At 39.5% G+C, this 17047-nt stretch overlaps 1 protein-coding gene across 1 annotated transcript in view; it reads left to right on the top strand.

Moving 5' to 3' along the window:
- Positions 1-5190: 5190 nt before the first annotated feature.
- Positions 5191-17047, top strand: part of WDFY4 (WDFY family member 4) — a 122661-nt gene continuing 110804 nt past the window's right edge. The window contains exons 1-8 of the mRNA XM_018069132.2: positions 5191-5216; positions 5844-6105; positions 10507-10621; positions 11191-11294; positions 12638-12784; positions 13165-13354; positions 14492-14681; positions 16624-16784. Of these exons, the coding sequence (XP_017924621.2) occupies positions 5845-6105; positions 10507-10621; positions 11191-11294; positions 12638-12784; positions 13165-13354; positions 14492-14681; positions 16624-16784 (1168 nt within the window). The 5' untranslated portion in view covers positions 5191-5216; position 5844. The remainder of the gene's footprint in view (positions 5217-5843; positions 6106-10506; positions 10622-11190; positions 11295-12637; positions 12785-13164; positions 13355-14491; positions 14682-16623; positions 16785-17047) is intronic.

A 17047-nucleotide genomic window follows, 5' to 3' on the forward strand; every position in this document is an offset into this window, starting at 1 on the left:
AGTTTGAAGAGAAAGTTAAGTTTTCCTACTGAACACTTTTTCAAGCATTTGAGTGAAGTAGATGTTAAAAGAAACAGATGGCTTTAACCACCTAGGATGCAATCCCCTCAGGTTTCAGTCACTGTAAGGCCATGATCTCACTGATTCTCAAGGTCACCATAAAATTGTTGGGGAGAAGCAGTTGGAAACACTTGAATTTCCCATGTAAAAATGTTTGAACTCCACCTCATGTTACAAAAGTTTTAAAGCCTTTCACATGTATGAAACAAAAAAAGCAACTAGAAAACTGAGAAATAATCTTCCCCCAAGCCCATAGCTATCTAGGTTCATTTATGTTGTCAATGAGCTTATAGTGCTTTTTTGCCTCTTGATCTGAGTAGCTGCCTTGACCATTTTGCTAGAGAGGTTAGAGACAAGCATTCACCTCAGCATTCAAATGTATTTATTTTAAGGGTGCTGCATTTGAGGAAGGACTCCAACAGTTGCCTGACCTTTGGGCCCAGATTGTTGCACAGAAAGCATGAGCTTTGTGGTGCTGTATTCCTCTAGTAGTTCTGCAAACATTAAATTTAAAAACAAAATGAAAGAAATCCCAGTCCCCCTCACCCCCCTCCTTTGTGAATATGGTACAGAGGGCAAAATGCCTGGTTACTCTTGACTCGGGCAGAAGCATGCTATGTGTGCCAGGTTTGTGTGTTAGCTGAGCTGTTCTAAGTTGCTTTGGGAGCTTGGTGGGTCCTGAGCTGTGGTTCATTTGCTTTTCACTTCTGCTTTCCTCAGGAAGTAAGTGCAGCAGCTAATCAGGTGATTCACAGTGGAAAGTTTAAAGAGCAGAGTGGGAGCTGCTGCATGCAGCAAGATGCCTAATAGGACAGAAACAGTAGCACTCTTTCTGGATGTGGTTGTTGACTGCAACAGGAGCTGCCAAATCTAGGAGCCCAGGTATGTCAAGAGATTTGCTGTCAAAGCAAAAGGAACAGACTGTTAAATGTTGAAGGAAACTGCACTATTATCTGCAACTGCTTTGTTACGGGAGGACCATTTTCAAATAGCAAAGATTTCAGTCAAAGTTCGCCCCAAACTGCAGTTCAAAGAGGAAAAAGAATCAGTGGTTTGCTTGTATCATTTAATCTAGAGATGATAATAGGATTGCAGATTTAAGGATTGCAGATCTGTTGCTGCTACTACTGAAGACTTGTTAGATATGATTTAACTGAATGTCCTTATCTAATGAGCTGTTGTTTTGAGATGGTCAGAATTACTCTGGTCTTAGTCCTTGAGTTTGTTACTACTATATTGTCCATGACTGAACAGAAGCATTATGTTTGCTCTTGAGATGGGGACATCGCTTCCAGGAGGACCACATCTCAAAAGAAAGTATACCCAGTGTCTCTGCTTCTCTAAGTTGAAAAGTGTTTTAAAACCCTTCTGTTACTTGAATTTTGTCAGTGATTTGTATTTCAAGGCACCAACCAGATTAGGATCCTATTGTACAAAGCACTGTGCCAGAACATAGGAAGAGAGAATACCTTGCCCTGTAAATTTTTGATTAGATGGAACTGGCAAGGTTGGGTAGGATATTTAATTTTGCAACTTGATTTAAGTTATTGCAATCCTCTTATTGGAGAATGTAAATAGAGTGACATTTAAGTGTAAATCTTTTCGGTGGTGTTTGTTCAGTTTGTCTCATGAACTATGAGAAATAGAACTGATAGATGTAGATAAGGGAGGCAGAAGGAGTTCAGGGAGGAAGAACCAGGGTGAATAGGAGGGACAAAGGTAAGAGGGTAGTAGGTGGACAGCATCTGGCACACTGTTCATTCTGAGGTGCTGTGATTCCTGTGAACACAGAGTGATGTGAGCCACAAGGAGAGAGTTTGTGATTGAATGGAAGAGAACAAGAATTTGTGATATATTGTGTTTCATGGAAAAAATAAATGATGCCTGCTATTGCTTGGATCTGTTATGGCATCAGAAAGCTTTCTTTGGGAGGTAGTGGCATCCCTGTTTTTAGCATTTAAAATTATTACTGTCATAACTGTGTTTATTAAACAGTCATCTTAGCTGCCAGAGAAAGGAAAGAGTTATAAAGGAGTATCACACAGTGGATTTTTGGGATGCTCTGAGATGTGTGTTTCTGACAGTCACCAGAATCCTGGGATTTAATAGTTAAGGAAAGGCTATTAGGAGAAGGAATATTTAAAGCAGGTAGTTGTAGAAGTCTGATATTTAGTCTAATATTTTTCTTGTCATTAGAACAGTTGGAGTAAATAAGGAGGCAATTTGTAGTCTTTATTTTGCTTTCATGTACTTCTGGAGATTAAAGATTTCCTTGTGCATTCAAATATCTAACATTTTTTGCAGATACTGTAAAAAAGTGGATCAATCTCTGAAATATGGTATAAAACTTGATTGTCTTTTGGTCAATCATCTGGCTGTGATAACAAGTGATTTTAAATGTATAAGTAAACTTCTTGATCTTGGTGCAAATTGAGATTTTGTAGCTGAATGGGATCCTTCTTTGAACTGCTGGGGGAGGTAATCACAGATAAATAAACTGTCATTTAAAAAATCATGTTTGTTCAACTAGTAAGCTGTTAGTAACAGTGTTCTGCGAGTTCTTCTGCCAGCTTTGGTCAGGCCTTTCTTCCCTTTTGTCTTTTCAGCCTAAAAAGACATAGCAACATTGCTGTGTGATTTCACATGAGCTTCATTTAGAAAAAAAGGGAAAATACATGATTAAGTTACATTTCCTCTCACTACTTTCTGAATGATTGCATCAGATTTATTTAAAACATTTTGACTTTCATGTCTTCTAAAACCTTTATTGTTTAGACTTTACTTTTTGTATCATTGTGATACTTATCAAAAAGTATCTTAATCAAGAATCAAACAAAGAAACTTATCAAAGCTGAAATAAGCTCTTAACTTACATGAGGATCAAAACAAATGGTGGAGTGTAGAAGAGAGACAACATATAAGATGTTTTCAAAATATCTATCCTTAATACCAAAGATATTTGAATGCTGGACCCTATGATTTTGTGGTTAGTCTAGAAGAATAATTATCCTCTAAGAAGAAGAGCAAATGTAAAGGACTTAGAAGTCTTAAATAAAATGTAGACACAAGAAAAGGCTATTAGGAGAAGTAATATTTAAAGCAGATAGTGCAAGTGGAGTCAACAGACTAATACCAGATGACTGATATTTAGTCTAATATGTCTTTTGAAGTCCAGATAGTTTGGAACAAATAATAAGGAAAATAATAATCCTCATTTTACTTTCATGTATTTCTGGAGATTAAATATTTCCACGTACACTTAGATGTCTTACATAGCCTGCTACAATTAGGTCTTCATTAATGAAGTTGTGTGTGCATATCTGGTTATGAGAGTTTCTGTGGAGATGGGAAGAACTCTTTCATTGCATGGATTCACAGAGCAAACATTTTTTGAGTGACCATCCCTGCTTGCTTTAGCTGCAACACTGACAAGAGAGGCCTGCTCAGTGAAGTGTGAATAGAAAGAGAGAAAAATGGTTAAAACATTTGCAGGGCCATACTTATGCAGTGCAATATAGGAAGTTGATTGGTCAGTCACTGACCTTCTGAGGCCAGCGTAGGCACTTCATTTCACCTCTCCCTGACTTAGTTTCACCATCTGTAGAATGCCTCTGTAAAGAACTTTGAGTTTCTCAATGCAAATGACAAAGGTTGAGTGTAGGCACTGGGAATGAGTTACTTGTTGCTTAGCGTTGATTTAGGCTTAGCAGAGTAGCCTCCGAGGTGAGACATTTCCTTTAGGGAGAGAATGGTGCTGCTGTTTGGGATGTGAGAGCAGCATAAGAGAACTATGCTCACTGAAGCCCCTAGAACAGTACCCAGGCTTCCTCAATCAACACACTGTACAGCTTCATGATGACTCAAGCGGGCCAAAATCCCACACCAGATTTAAGTATAACATATGACAAATGTAACTCCCACACAGTCATGAGGAACAGTCTTCCTGTTTACTGTATGCAGACAGTCATCACAATTTTTCTGCTCACAAGGCTGTGTTGTCTTAACACAGATAATTAGAGAAAACAACAGCAGTGAAACACAAAATGTTGTTGAGGTAGGAAATTTTAGATTGACTGTTCCTTGGAGGCTGATCAAAATTTCATAGCCCTCCATCTCCCACAAAGGACAGAGTATGGGCTGTGGTAGAGTGAATTAGCCTCTGCCACACTGTGAAGGATCGGCATTTACATCCAGGCATAGGTGTCAGCTTGGGTGGGTCAGCTTGCTGGGACTGTCAGCTTGCTGCAGGTGGTGTGGTGCACAGTGTCAAGATAATGTCATGCTCTTCATCTGCACAGTGTGGAGCTGCTGCGTGAGCGTGGAAGGGAAACTGATTCATCTGGCCTGGAGTGGGCAGAATGCAAGCAGCAAGCTAACTAACTGCGTAACTTTTGGAAGGTGAAGGAAGAGAATCCCAAATGTAGTGTTGGCTTATAATTCTAAACCAAGCTTGTAATACTCTTTTAAAAATTATTTTAATGGATATATGTACTGGTAGTGCAGATCTGACTCAGTTTTTTAGTTATATTTGCTTTTTGGCATTTTTATTGACAAGCTACAGTGGCAATCAAAGAGACACTGTAGAGAAAGAACCTGTTTCCTAGAAATGAAGCTACATTGACGTTTTTCTTTGAGGGGGGTGTAATGATGTGTTAAAGATTCTTCTAGGCTCTTAAAAGACAATATACTTGGTAAGTAAAGTGAGCTACATTAATTTTGATGACTCCCATCTGCCTACCCACACTGTGATAATTTGTTCTGTCATATTTTGAATAGTCAGACAATGACCTAGATACCAATAAGCATATGGATGACTTTGGTGGAAACTGGAGAAGCCTGATTTCCATTGGTGTAAGTGTTGTCATTATGTAGGCTCAACATAGCAGGGTGAGCTCACAGAAGGCTATGACAGAGGACTGGAGCTGCTATGGATTCAAGGCTGTGTCAATGACCTCCCAGAAGACTATGGATGAAAACAGAACTGTAAAGTAGATGAGAAGACTTGGGGTTGAGATGAGTTGTACCAGAAGGATTCCCCTACCTATAGTGCAAGATGGACTCATTTTAAATTAAGTTTGGTGGAAATGAGACTTATAGAAGCACCATTCTCCTTCAATGAGGAATATCCACTTCAGTTTGCAGGATCAGCAAAACAAGTAATGTTGTAGTGAAAATACCTACTTATTGTACAGAACTGTATGTAGGCCATATAGAAGAGCTGAATCTGGCTGTCTCTTTGGGCCAGCACACCCATGTGGAGAACCTTTGCCTTTTCCACACAACTCCTATTCCAGACAGGGCTTCAGCCCCATCCTAGGTAGGGAGTGTATCAGTGATGTGCAGCTTAATTTAGCATCCATACTAAATGAAATGGGTAACCTGGCTCTTGGCTAGTGCTCTTCTGTTGAAGATCTGATGATGGTAATAATTATAACTTGTTTTACAGTTGGGGTGACTGAAGTATAAGGGAGAGGATCTGGCTCAGTGGCAAAGCTGGGGCTGGAATACAGATTTGCTGCATGGTTTGCCTTTTTGTCCTGTCAAAGCCCAGATGAGTTATGTAGCACATGCAAGTGTCTCATGGCAGACAGCTTGTTCATATTCTTGTCCAGAAGCAGGGTGCTTTGCCATTAGAATTGTAAAAGAATCAATGACTGAGAGTGTTTCCATGTTTCTAAACTCTCTAACTCCAACAGTTAAAACTGTCAGTGTCTAGTTCCATGGGAGGGTTTAACAGTAAATAACTGTAAATAACACAGTATCTTTATCTGGTCTCATCTCAGCATGGACAAAGCAGCTGAACTCACATGGCAGCTGGAGGATGCACCTTACAAAGCAGGACAGCAAGAGCAAAGCCCTGATGATGGAGACACGGCAGAGGAACTGGAGAAGCCTCCACACAGCAAGGACAAGCTGCCCCAGAGCCATACCCTCCAGTGGGAGGCTCTAGGCAAACAATTTGTGGAGTATGAGCAGGTGGCTCCATTTCTTGTCCCAGAGGATCAACAGAGAAGGCTGCTGGACTTCCTTCCCCTCTTCTTAAAGGTTTGTTCAAGGATGTAAATTTGAGTTTCTGTTGCCCTATCCATTCTGTGGTCACCCAAACTGCCAGTTAATTGAAGCAGGATCCCTTTGTCTAGGTGATGCTTTTACTCCATTGGGAGTAAAAGTACTCCTCCTTCCATCTACCTAACCTGCTGAGTTAGTATGAGAAAAGTGTATGAGGGAACACTGTTTTACATTCCTGAGTGGCTAAATTCTATTCTTGAAGGCAAGGAATATGTTGATGAGACAGGCATCTTTTAAAGTGAAGAGATCACTTCATGTCTGTCTCATGTATTTTATTACTTAATGGGAGGCTGAGCACACTTTCAGTCTAGGAAAATGTGATTGTGGCGTGCAACCAGTTAGGGGAAATGCAGGAATACAGTCTTAAGATGGAATTTGGGGGTTAATGACCATGCTGATGTCTAATTTTAGTGCTTGAGAGAGGATTTGTGTTAGGGACATGGAACGAGGAGAAGATCATGCCATGGGTGAGTGACACAGCTGAGAACCAGAACATTTTAGTTAGCAGGCTGCCCTACCCCATTCCCTAGACCTTCCATCAGCCAACAGTTTCTGAGATGGCCATGTTAAAAGGAGAAATCAGAAGAGCTCTGTAGTGAACGGGAGCCTTATGGGTTGGTTTTCTTTGCCAGAGTCTCTGAAATATACAGGACACTGTTTGAGTGTGATAGAATGGCAGAGCATATACTGAGCAAAGCAGAAAGCTTGGCCTATATTTAAATATACTGTGGTGATGTAGTAGTACAGAAGAATTGTTTTTCTATTGAATTACATTGGGTATTTATGAGTATTAAATCTGCATTTTTACACTCACTATGTCTTTCAGAAAAAAACCAAAAGCATCTTTTTGGTGAAACCATATTTTAGTGATGGCATATTTCAATTGTCTGTACTTGTGATTTTTCAGTATTCTTGAGTGACCAAACTCAGATACATCTGTTCCCTACCTAGCTGAGCTGGTTTTCTAAAAAGTAGCCAGTGTGTAGGTGAAGAAAAAAAAGTTAATGCATGGTCACTCTTTATATGGAAGTACTGTGAGACATAAAAGGTGATACTCTGGACTGACATTTTGAACGGAGTGTGTAGGAAATTCACTGCGTTCAGGGTTGTGAAATCTTTGGTGTCCATGACAGTAAAGCAGGAATAACTTCCAGATAGTCATAAACGATTCACTCAGCTGGATGGAGCATGAAACTTGTAAGTCCTGGTGCACGGTGAAATCCCTTTAGATGATGGTGTCAGTGAACTGCACTGAAACAGGGCACTCACTGGTGTCAGTCTGATTAAAACAATTGAGTTATGGGTAGGATCTGGCAGTGCCTATGGTGAAGAGTTTGCTGTGTTTGAATACAAGCTTGCCCTGGTCCAAGGCTGTGCAGACAAAATGAGTGGAGGGCTCTCAAAAGGCAATGAGTGTATAGCCTGGAGTCTCAGAAGTGGCCTTCTTAATAAATCTAAATGATCCTACAGATACTTTATGACTACTGAACAAATTTCACTTTTCACCACTTCCTCTCAACTTCTGGATTTGTTTGCATAGAAGAGTGCCCCTTCTGAACCAAAGGCTATATCTGAACAGAGGAGCTGTTCTGCATATGAGCCTGTCACTGGAAATTAATCTCTCTCTCTGCGTATAACACTACATGTGCCGGGGCAGGCTTTGCTGTGTTGGGAGCTCACCACTGCTTTATCAGGTCACAACATTTCTGTCTTTGCAAAGGGGCAGTGTTCCTTTCTCAGCCTTCAAAGAATGCTCTTCAAAGTCAGATCAGGACTGATAATCTGACAGTTTTCTGTAGAGGAGCACCTTCCCTTTCCATAAGTCTGCTTTTAAAATGGCATGCTGAAAATTTCCCTGTTTTTTTTGAGGCAGCACACTAAAATTTAGTACCAGTGTGTCAAAGGACAGTTGTTCTCAGGAGGCAAGGTGAGTATTGCTGGGGGACTGGCAATGTTGTACATATGCATACCCATTGCGTGTCTCCTTTCTGGAGGGCTGAACTTCACACGCTTTAGGGTTATAGAAACTGATTTCCTGAACTGCAGTAAGGCTTGCAAAAAGAGGATTTAAAATTCTTAAAGGAAATTTTGGCTACAGAATATATTCAGAATGGAGATATGAATTTTTCATTAGCTTAACACTTGATTTTATGCCCCGAGAGAGAGATTCTTCCCCCCACTTTTCTTAGATGTACTAGTGGAGCTTTGCAGGGCTTTGCAGGCATTTAAGTTTAGAAGTGTGACTAGAGCATTTTAGCCTTACATCATTGATTTAAGAGATCTTTAGCTCTTACTCAGTTGGCTGGAGAGAGGGGGCACTAACCAGGAGACACCTCGGATATGGGGGCTCATTACTCATTGATACTCCTTGACATAGAAAGAAAAGGTGTAGGAGGAAAATGTTAGCCATCTGCTTGTGATTCAGGCCTAGGGAGTCATTTTAATGTGCCTTCTGTGTCTTCCTTCTCAGTGCCTCAGAAAGTATCAGAACGTTCTATTGCATGGCTGGCTTTTGAACTAACATCTCTCCATGAACTGTGGAGTAGGAAGGACAGATGGTAAAAGCAGACACGGGGAACTTGTGACAGAATCTTAAACATGTAGAAACAGATTTAAGAGGAAGAAAGAAAATCATATTACGTTGATACCATATTATTTGAGTTTTGCCTGAAGGCAGACATCCTGGAATGGAGTCAGGTTAATATGCTTCCAGATACAGATCTTCTATAGACTCGAACATGAATATGGAAATAATTAGGTCTGTTCTTAAAGGGCAGTGTATTCTAAAGATTGATGTCTGACCCATGGAACGATCACCAATAAAATTAAATCAGAACATTAAATGGCCTGGTTTGTAGGGAGCATAGCATTGCTATGAACATTTGATTACTGCTCTCTGCTGTGTATGGTCTCAAATCCTAAAATTTATCCTACTCTTTCTGTTAGCAGAAGAGTAGGTATAACAAGGCCTTTCTGAAGGGCTGTGGATGTTCCTCTTTGAGGAAGAGGGGCAGGGATTTATCACTGTTTTTTTTCTGAGAAAGGGTGTAGCTTAATGACAAGCATTGTATATCCTGAAGTGGCTGTAGGTTTCTTGTCATTGTGTTAGCCCAGCTTGCTTCTGTTCTTTATATATCTTCCCTCCCTTCTGCATCAAAAGTGGAGGAATTGATGGATCTTACTCACAACTGAGTATCTCTGCAAATAACTTATGGTCAAAATCTGAAAAACTAGTTTGTTTTTAATATGATTGATTGATTGAAAATTATTGATAGGCACACTGTGCAATTGCATTTCACTCTTGTAGCACAGAAAGAAAAGTTGGGTGCGTTTTACTGTGTTGGCTGCAGTAAAATGAAATAAAAAGTAGGTGCTTGCCTGATTACTGACAGACAACTGGCACTACATGGGGAAAAAAATAGCCTGTCCATAAGCTGCCATCCATGATGAAATAACAAGGAGTTAAAAGCGTGGTAGGGAAGGAAATATTTGTAGATCTTCTTTTACAAAGAGTTGCACTTATTTCTTGGCAGACAATATTATATTTGCTCCAAACTATTTTAGGAAAATGTCATTATTTTTCTTACCTTCCTTTTATAATCTGAGCTTACAGTGTGATTTTTCAGAGCTTCTAGAAGGAGACTTTTGTAAAGAAATTTTCAAGGTTGCTGGGGACAGAGGTGTCTCAGGCTGGTTTTTAGAGGTGAATGCTGAACTTTTGCTAATACATTAATGTATATAGCATTAGATGCTCTGTATAAAAGTAATGGTACCTGCTTGTTGGAGGCCAGTTGGATGTGATAGTATTAGTCTGCTGGAATTTTTTTTTTTTTATTGCTCTTGAATTTTTTTTCCCCAAAGGCAGAGTTACATTTAAGAGTGGATCTGTTTGCCAAACTCTGAGAATTAACAAGTCTTGCTGTTATCTAGCAAGCTTTGCATTTAATTGCTTGTCCATTCTTGAACGAGTAAATAATAAATTTATTTATAAAATGTTTATAAATTTGTCTATAAATTTGTTTTTCTTCAGGGTGTTTATGTTGTATTTTGAAAGGGACTAGCATAATTTTTGATACAAAGGATTAGTGACAGAGAGTATGACAAATATTTACATTGCTGTGATTTTACTCAATGCAGAAAATACTGTAAAAGCTCTCTAGTAGGTGTGTTATGTGATTCAAAGGGTTGAGTTCTGTATCTGTAGTGTTATACTCCTTCCTGTCTGGAAAAGGCTGCTTAATGGACTATACTGGATGGAAAGGGAATTTTGCAGGGGATTGTTAGCTTTATCATTCTTTCTTTATATTTATTAGTATTTGTCAGTCTACCAAAGACATGATATGTCAGAAAGACTTAACAGTTATGCTTGGATTTCAGGCCTGGGAACAGTCTGCTGGAGTTGTCGTATTCCCCAACATTCAGCTGTTAGCCAGTGAGGTTTCCAAGCTTCTGACTAAAGAAATTAAGAGGACCCTCAATGGCAAACCTGCAGGTAAGGATCCCATACCATATCCACTGGATCCACTTGTTCTGGAAATGTGCTGTCTTTCAGCAGTCCTCTGTGCTGGAAATAAAGAGGGAATAGGAAAATGCTGTGTGTCAAGCCAGATATTTCAGTAGGTGTGAGCTGGCACTCGTTTTAGGTGATTGCACTGAAGACCTGGCCTTGCTGATCTTGGGTTTGGAACTTCTGTAGCTGGAAATGTATAATGTATAATGCATTAAGAGTTAAAGAGTAGGTTACACACTATTCTGAGGAGCTTTCTTTAATGAGAAAAATACTGCCAGCCACACATGGCTTTCCTGGTGGCTGTTGTACATTCTTTGCACTGTCAGCTGACAGGCTTCGTGAACTGAGCTGGTATTCCCAGTGAAATTTCTCAGTTTGAGACATAGTTTACATGAACTGACCTGAGCCTGATGCTGGATCAAAATAATTTTATGTCTTTCTGTTCATTCAGTGGACTCCTGCTACTGTAATTTTGTTAAATTTGTCAGATCTGTTAAGAATCTGCATCAACACAGCATTTTCATCTTTGGTTTATGTTTTTGTGGTAACAGAAGAAGCTCGTCTGGCTTTGGAACAATTCCTGCTACAGAAAGTGGAAGCAGAAGATGGCCATTTGCTCCTGAAATCAGTGTATCTGCTCTCACAGACTGACTTGGTAAGAGAAATTACTACAGAGGACTTTTTTCTTTTTATTTCAGAGGAGCTGTGTAGCCACCCCAACAGTGGGGCACCTAAGTCTCAGTGTTTGCATTATCCCCAATACTTGGAGCTTCAGTATGCCCAGGGTGTACAATCAGAGGACACACCACCAGGTCTATAGGCCAGGCTTTTCTGAAAGAGAGAAGTAAGCACTATGTGCTTTCAGATACCCTTTTTGTTTTGATGATCAGACAGCTATTTTTTCTAGTGTTCCTCTGCTTTTTCTTTTCCTCCCCCCCCTCCTTGTGTATTACTGCTCTTCAACCTTTCTTTATCACTCCAATTTACATATCAAAAAGGTGACTAGTAGGGACCTGTATGCCTGGTAATGCAGTGGTTGAATTTTCCATCCTGGTAGACTCTTGCTTTGAAGCATTTCACAAATTCTACATTTACAGCCATCTCGAATGCGGACTGGCATCAGCAGTACAGCCTGCTGTACTGTTGAGTCTTATTCAAACACACAAAAATAAAATTTTTCTGTCAGATTCTAGGGGACATGTTCTGTGTCAAAAGGACCTCCATAAAATTATATATGGTTAGTTACAGCATGAAGTTTCTGATGAGGTTTGTGTTTTTCACAGATTTAAGACACTGCTATTTTTTGCAGCACACACACTCACAAAACTTCATATCACAAGCCTCCTTCTTCTGTTTAATTTGCTTCTGGTTTTTGCTCTGATTACTGTATGCCAAGCACACACACTGGGACTTCTCTGGAAGTTGTACACAGCCATGGTGAAAACAAGAATAAGTGTTGAGAAACACTATGAAGAAACTGTCTCTTGCATTTATGAATCCTATAATTAGAAGTGTGTGTGCAGTTAAAAAAAGCAAAGGCATTAGAGCTAAATTGCTGTCATGCTGAGTCAAGGAGGGAATGAAGAATTCATGCTTTTAACATACCAGCCCTCCATAGCTGCAGGGTGTCCTGGAAACTAATGGTAAAGGGGGCACTGTCTGTCCCTGGCCTTGCTGCTGGTTCAGCTGATAGTTAGTTTTCAGGGTGTGTGCTTTATTGACTGTAGGTCTCTATATGCAAGACATAGAATCTCTGTCAAGGCTGTAGTGGGAAGTCCTGGGAACATCTATGGCAACACATGGTTAGTGTATTTACTTCTGCCAAATGGATTTGTACAGCCATGCTCTATGATAGCCAGTCTTGTGTGCCCTGGAGTACTCATAAGGATAAAATGCTCAAGTAGCTCTTTCATCTGCCATGATTACTCTCAGTGTGTAGAAGCACAAGAAAACTGTGGTCAGCTTCTGGAGGGACTGATCTTTATTTTGCTTACTTAGAGAACTTTGTGGAACATCATTGGATCTGGACTTCCAGCTGCTCTGATGCAGTGCCTGTACCTTTTCTTCACTTTTCCTCTGAAGAAAACCAGTGATGATGGAGAGACAAGTGAGGATGACACCCAAATTCAGGAAATGCTTGTTGAGGTGAGATGTGCCTCTGGGATTTCATTTGTCCTGGGCACTCAGATACACTTAGGCTCTTAGCTGGTGATTGATTCAAACTGCCACAAAAAGAAGCAATTTTGTACTGAAAACTGTTGAACAAGCATCAGGAGCAGTATAAAACAATCTGAGATGATGCCACTATATCTCCTATTTTTTTTTATTTAACAAAACAATGTGACTTTAAGTGGGAAAAAATCCATTAAGAATATCCTAGTGGTAGTTTTACTTGTTCATTTCACTGCTGCTACTTTCTCGTGACATTATTATCAAACTTATAATTCCTTCTGCCAATGGGTTTTTCTTCATCTCCTGGATATTTGCAGAGGTTTTGTTGTAGCTGATGTTTGTTTGCTTTTCAGATAATGCTTAACATGTACAAAGAGGAACAAGGTGTAGAGGAACTCCTGGCAGCTGATAAGCTTCAATCATTAATTATAGCAACTGCTTCTCTCTGGGACCAGTGCAGCCAGTCGTGGAAAGTACCTACAGGCCGTGTTCTGAGAACAATTTCAAAGGCTCAGACCAAAAACAGCATCATGTACCTACAAGGTTTGGTTTAGTAATTTGGCTACTCCTTTCCTCATAGTTCCACTGAGAATGAATTCTCAAAAAGATTCTTCCCAGGATGGATTTTTACCTCTACATCATGTGATAGTCAGTCAACTGCAAAGAATGGGCTCTTGACTTTGTAGACAGGAGCTTTATTAGCTCTGATAGCCATCTGGAAACTGAAGGGTTTTTTACACAAAAAATAAAATTACAGGCAAGAGGCAATCCCACTTGATCACACTGATGTAGGCAAGAGCAAGTTGTAATATGCTTTTCTTTAAGTTATGTGACTCAGTCTGTGAGCCTAAGACTCATGAACACTAAATACAGGGCTGGAGGCACTGCCAGAGAAATAGTGTCTTTTGGAACAACATCATAGTTGGATGCATTACATCCTCATTTCTTCCTAGGCTTTATTAATACAAGGAATTTTTTTGTTGTTTATTTGTTTATTGTTATTGAGAAGTGCAAAGACCACAAGTCTCAATTTCTTAGAAGGGAAAAAAAATAGTTTTATAACGCAAACCTTACTGTCAGTATTCCTTGTCATGGAATAACTGCATATAGGTATTTTTATTTTTTAAACTAAAAATTTGGCTTCCTTGGTGACATTGAAAGACCTGTTTAGACATTTTGAAGCTGTCCTGGAAGGAGTGGGTGTCAGATTAGACAAGAAAACTAGGCATCACTGCTCAGAGCAAAATGTGTGTACCCCATTACATATGCCTCATTGAGTAAAGAATTAATCTGTGAACTCTGCACAGAATGCGTGGTTGACTTAGTAAAAGAGAGTTAAATTTGTTAGTCTCTGCTTACCTTGTACTCAGACAGCTGGAATCACTCTATATGAATTTTGGTGAGTGGATGGGATGGAAGTTTTCTACTCCTGAGACTAAATCAGCTTCTGTGGGTTAAGCAAAGAAATGCATGCATACTGTAAAGCCATCAATGTTCTTCATGTAGCTTCTGAAATGAGTGTGATATTCATATCTCTTCTTATCTGTTCTGTCAGAAAAAGACTTAATTGACTACTGTTTTACTGAGAAATAACTTTTCAAACTTGTTTTATTTTTGTTAGTAACTTTGAACTTGTTTGACTGACAGTTCTTAAATACCTGCTATGTGTTTTTTCCACAGCTGTGGACTGCATTAAAATAGCTGTTCAGAATCTCTTTAAGCTGGCTGATACTCTACCTGCTTCTGATGTGTGTGAAGCTGCTAGTATTGTCTTGTGCTTTGTGAAAGATTCTTATCCCGTATCATCAGCTTTATTAACAGAATTTGAAAGTAATGATGGCTACCAACTCCTGCTAAAAATTTTACTCAGGTAAGCAGAGAGGTTTTTAGTAGGCTTCTACAGGATGGTAAAACTTCATTTTCAGAATGCATGGGGGTCTCTTTGAAAATATGAATCAAAAAAGTAATCCTGTGTGAATGCAAAGCCAGTAATAGCGACCTTGACATTGAGTCTGTCATTGCTGTTTTAGGAAGGGAAGCAGTACATAACTTTTTCTACTGAAACCAGAACAGAAGGAGAACAGTATAGGAGAAGTTAGTCTGCAGTGGGATAGGGACTTTCTGAACACAAGACAAAGGTTCTTCAACAATTAATATTACAGGGGATGCAGATCAGAGACGTTTGTCTCAGTTAAGGTGAACTCTTGATCCAGAAATGCAGTCAACTAGGGAGGGAAACACCATCTCCTTGCTGTGCAGAAAACAAGCAAGCAAAGCCCACCCAAACTTAGATCTGAAAAGTTTATGTTCTTCAGAACCAAGATGAGAATGAACATATCAGGAAAAATCCTTGCTAGTTATTCTAATCAAAAGTACAAAGCAGAATCTGTTGCTCTCCTTGTCAGCTTGTGCTGTCTAAGCAGGCTCTGAGTTTGCTATGTCAAAACAGTACATTATACACTTCCCCAGAGACTCTGAGGGGCTTCGTTCTGCTTTTTGTAATATCATTTGAAGAGAGTATTTCCAGATCTTTTTGTTTCCATTCTGGCTTTGCCTACTCTTGTACTACTTCTATGCTTGTGAGAGTTCTGGTCCCTGAACAAAGACTGCGGTGGGGAGGGTGGTTTTGAATTTGGATCTAGAGGATTATAATTTGGATCATGAACTCAAAGGTATTTGTGAGTATGATTTCTCAAGATTTTTGAATGGCACAAAATTATTAACTTCTTTACAGACAACCAGAGATTGTCTAGCTTTCTCTTATAAATAAGCTGTGTTGAAATGCATATTTCTGGTTAAATTCTAACCACATAAGGGGAGAAACAGGATCTTTTTCAATAAGGGCTATGAATCCCCTCCATCCTTTTTAACTGATGTAACTAGGCTGGGGAGACAGAAATAGCATTCAGGTGCTCAGGGCTTCAGATTAGTCTCCACTCCCAGCATATACTGCCATAAAGGGATAGACGGAGAGCTTCTTTCCACAGTGTTTTGTGTGACCAGATTTCCTATTCTCTGATGTTTAGAATTTTTTTAAGGTAAAAATAATCTTGCTAATAGCATTCTTTCAAAGAGAACATTTGCTCTCTTTTTCTTTTTTTCTTGTTTAGATGAAACCAGAACATTTTGTTTTGTTTTCTTCTAAGATTTTTCTAGCTTCTAGTATCAGTGTGTTGCTCTGCCACTAGCCCATGCCCAAATGCTGCAGTTTTCCTTAAGAACTGACCCCTCTAAGCAGTACAGAAGAGGATGACACGATAAGCAGGTCTCTGTCCTTTGATACTCTCACTTCAGTCTATGAACCATGGCAAATCTGGGGTTACAATTCAGACTATTTCCTTACATAGGAGCGACATGCCATCTTTATGTCTGATTCACAAAGCTCAGGCAAAACACCACCTTTTTCTTCCTCAGGCCTGAGATTTTCCTGTTATTAATCTCAGTTAGCAAGTTCCTTATCTTGCCAACCATATACCCACCTCTTCATATGAAGTGTCTGTTTTAATTTTTTGAACCCTCACAAAATTTAAATTTTTACTCCCCCAGACAGACATTTTTTTTTTGTAGAGAATTACTTTTTTTAAAGGACACATAACTGGACTAAATTCCAACACTTATCTTCCTTTTCTTCAGAAGACTCTTACAGTGTCACTTCAGTTTCTTTCAGTCTGTAAGTTTTGTTCTGCTTCAGAACTCTACCATGGTGTGGAGTTACTGTATGTAGCTCCTGTGTTCTCAGTACCCAATGATATATCCAAAATGTTTGTATTATAAAGGTATCAACATATGACTGTCCCAAATTTTGTTCCCAGATGTGAGGGGTTGCATCAAAATGAAGGAGACCCTTATTTGGACGAGATCGTGGACGTGCTGACTTGCCTTACCACTTGTGGAAAAACTGAACTGAAAGTTTCTGGCAATATTGTACACCCACAATTACCACACTTTGATTTGGAATGGACACGGTCTTCTGGTACAGTATATATATATATATGTATGTATGTATGTATGTATACACACATGTGGCTATGCAGGCAGGTCATAGAAAGATGAAGGTCCATTCATTTTCTGTCTGGATATGGAGGAAGGAGTATGAGATGGCACCTTCTGATTTATGTGTTTAATGTTGCAGGAGTCTGAATGCTCCCTAACATCAAACTGAAATGACCATGCCATCTGTAGGGTCTGATCCAAGGTCAAGAATACACCTCCCAGTCACATCCCTTGTGTCTTTTA

The sequence above is a fragment of the Manacus vitellinus genome, unplaced genomic scaffold (genome assembly GCF_001715985.3).
Source record: "Manacus vitellinus isolate BGI_N305 unplaced genomic scaffold, ASM171598v3 scaffold_15_pilon, whole genome shotgun sequence".
Taxonomy (NCBI): Eukaryota; Metazoa; Chordata; class Aves; order Passeriformes; family Pipridae; genus Manacus; species Manacus vitellinus.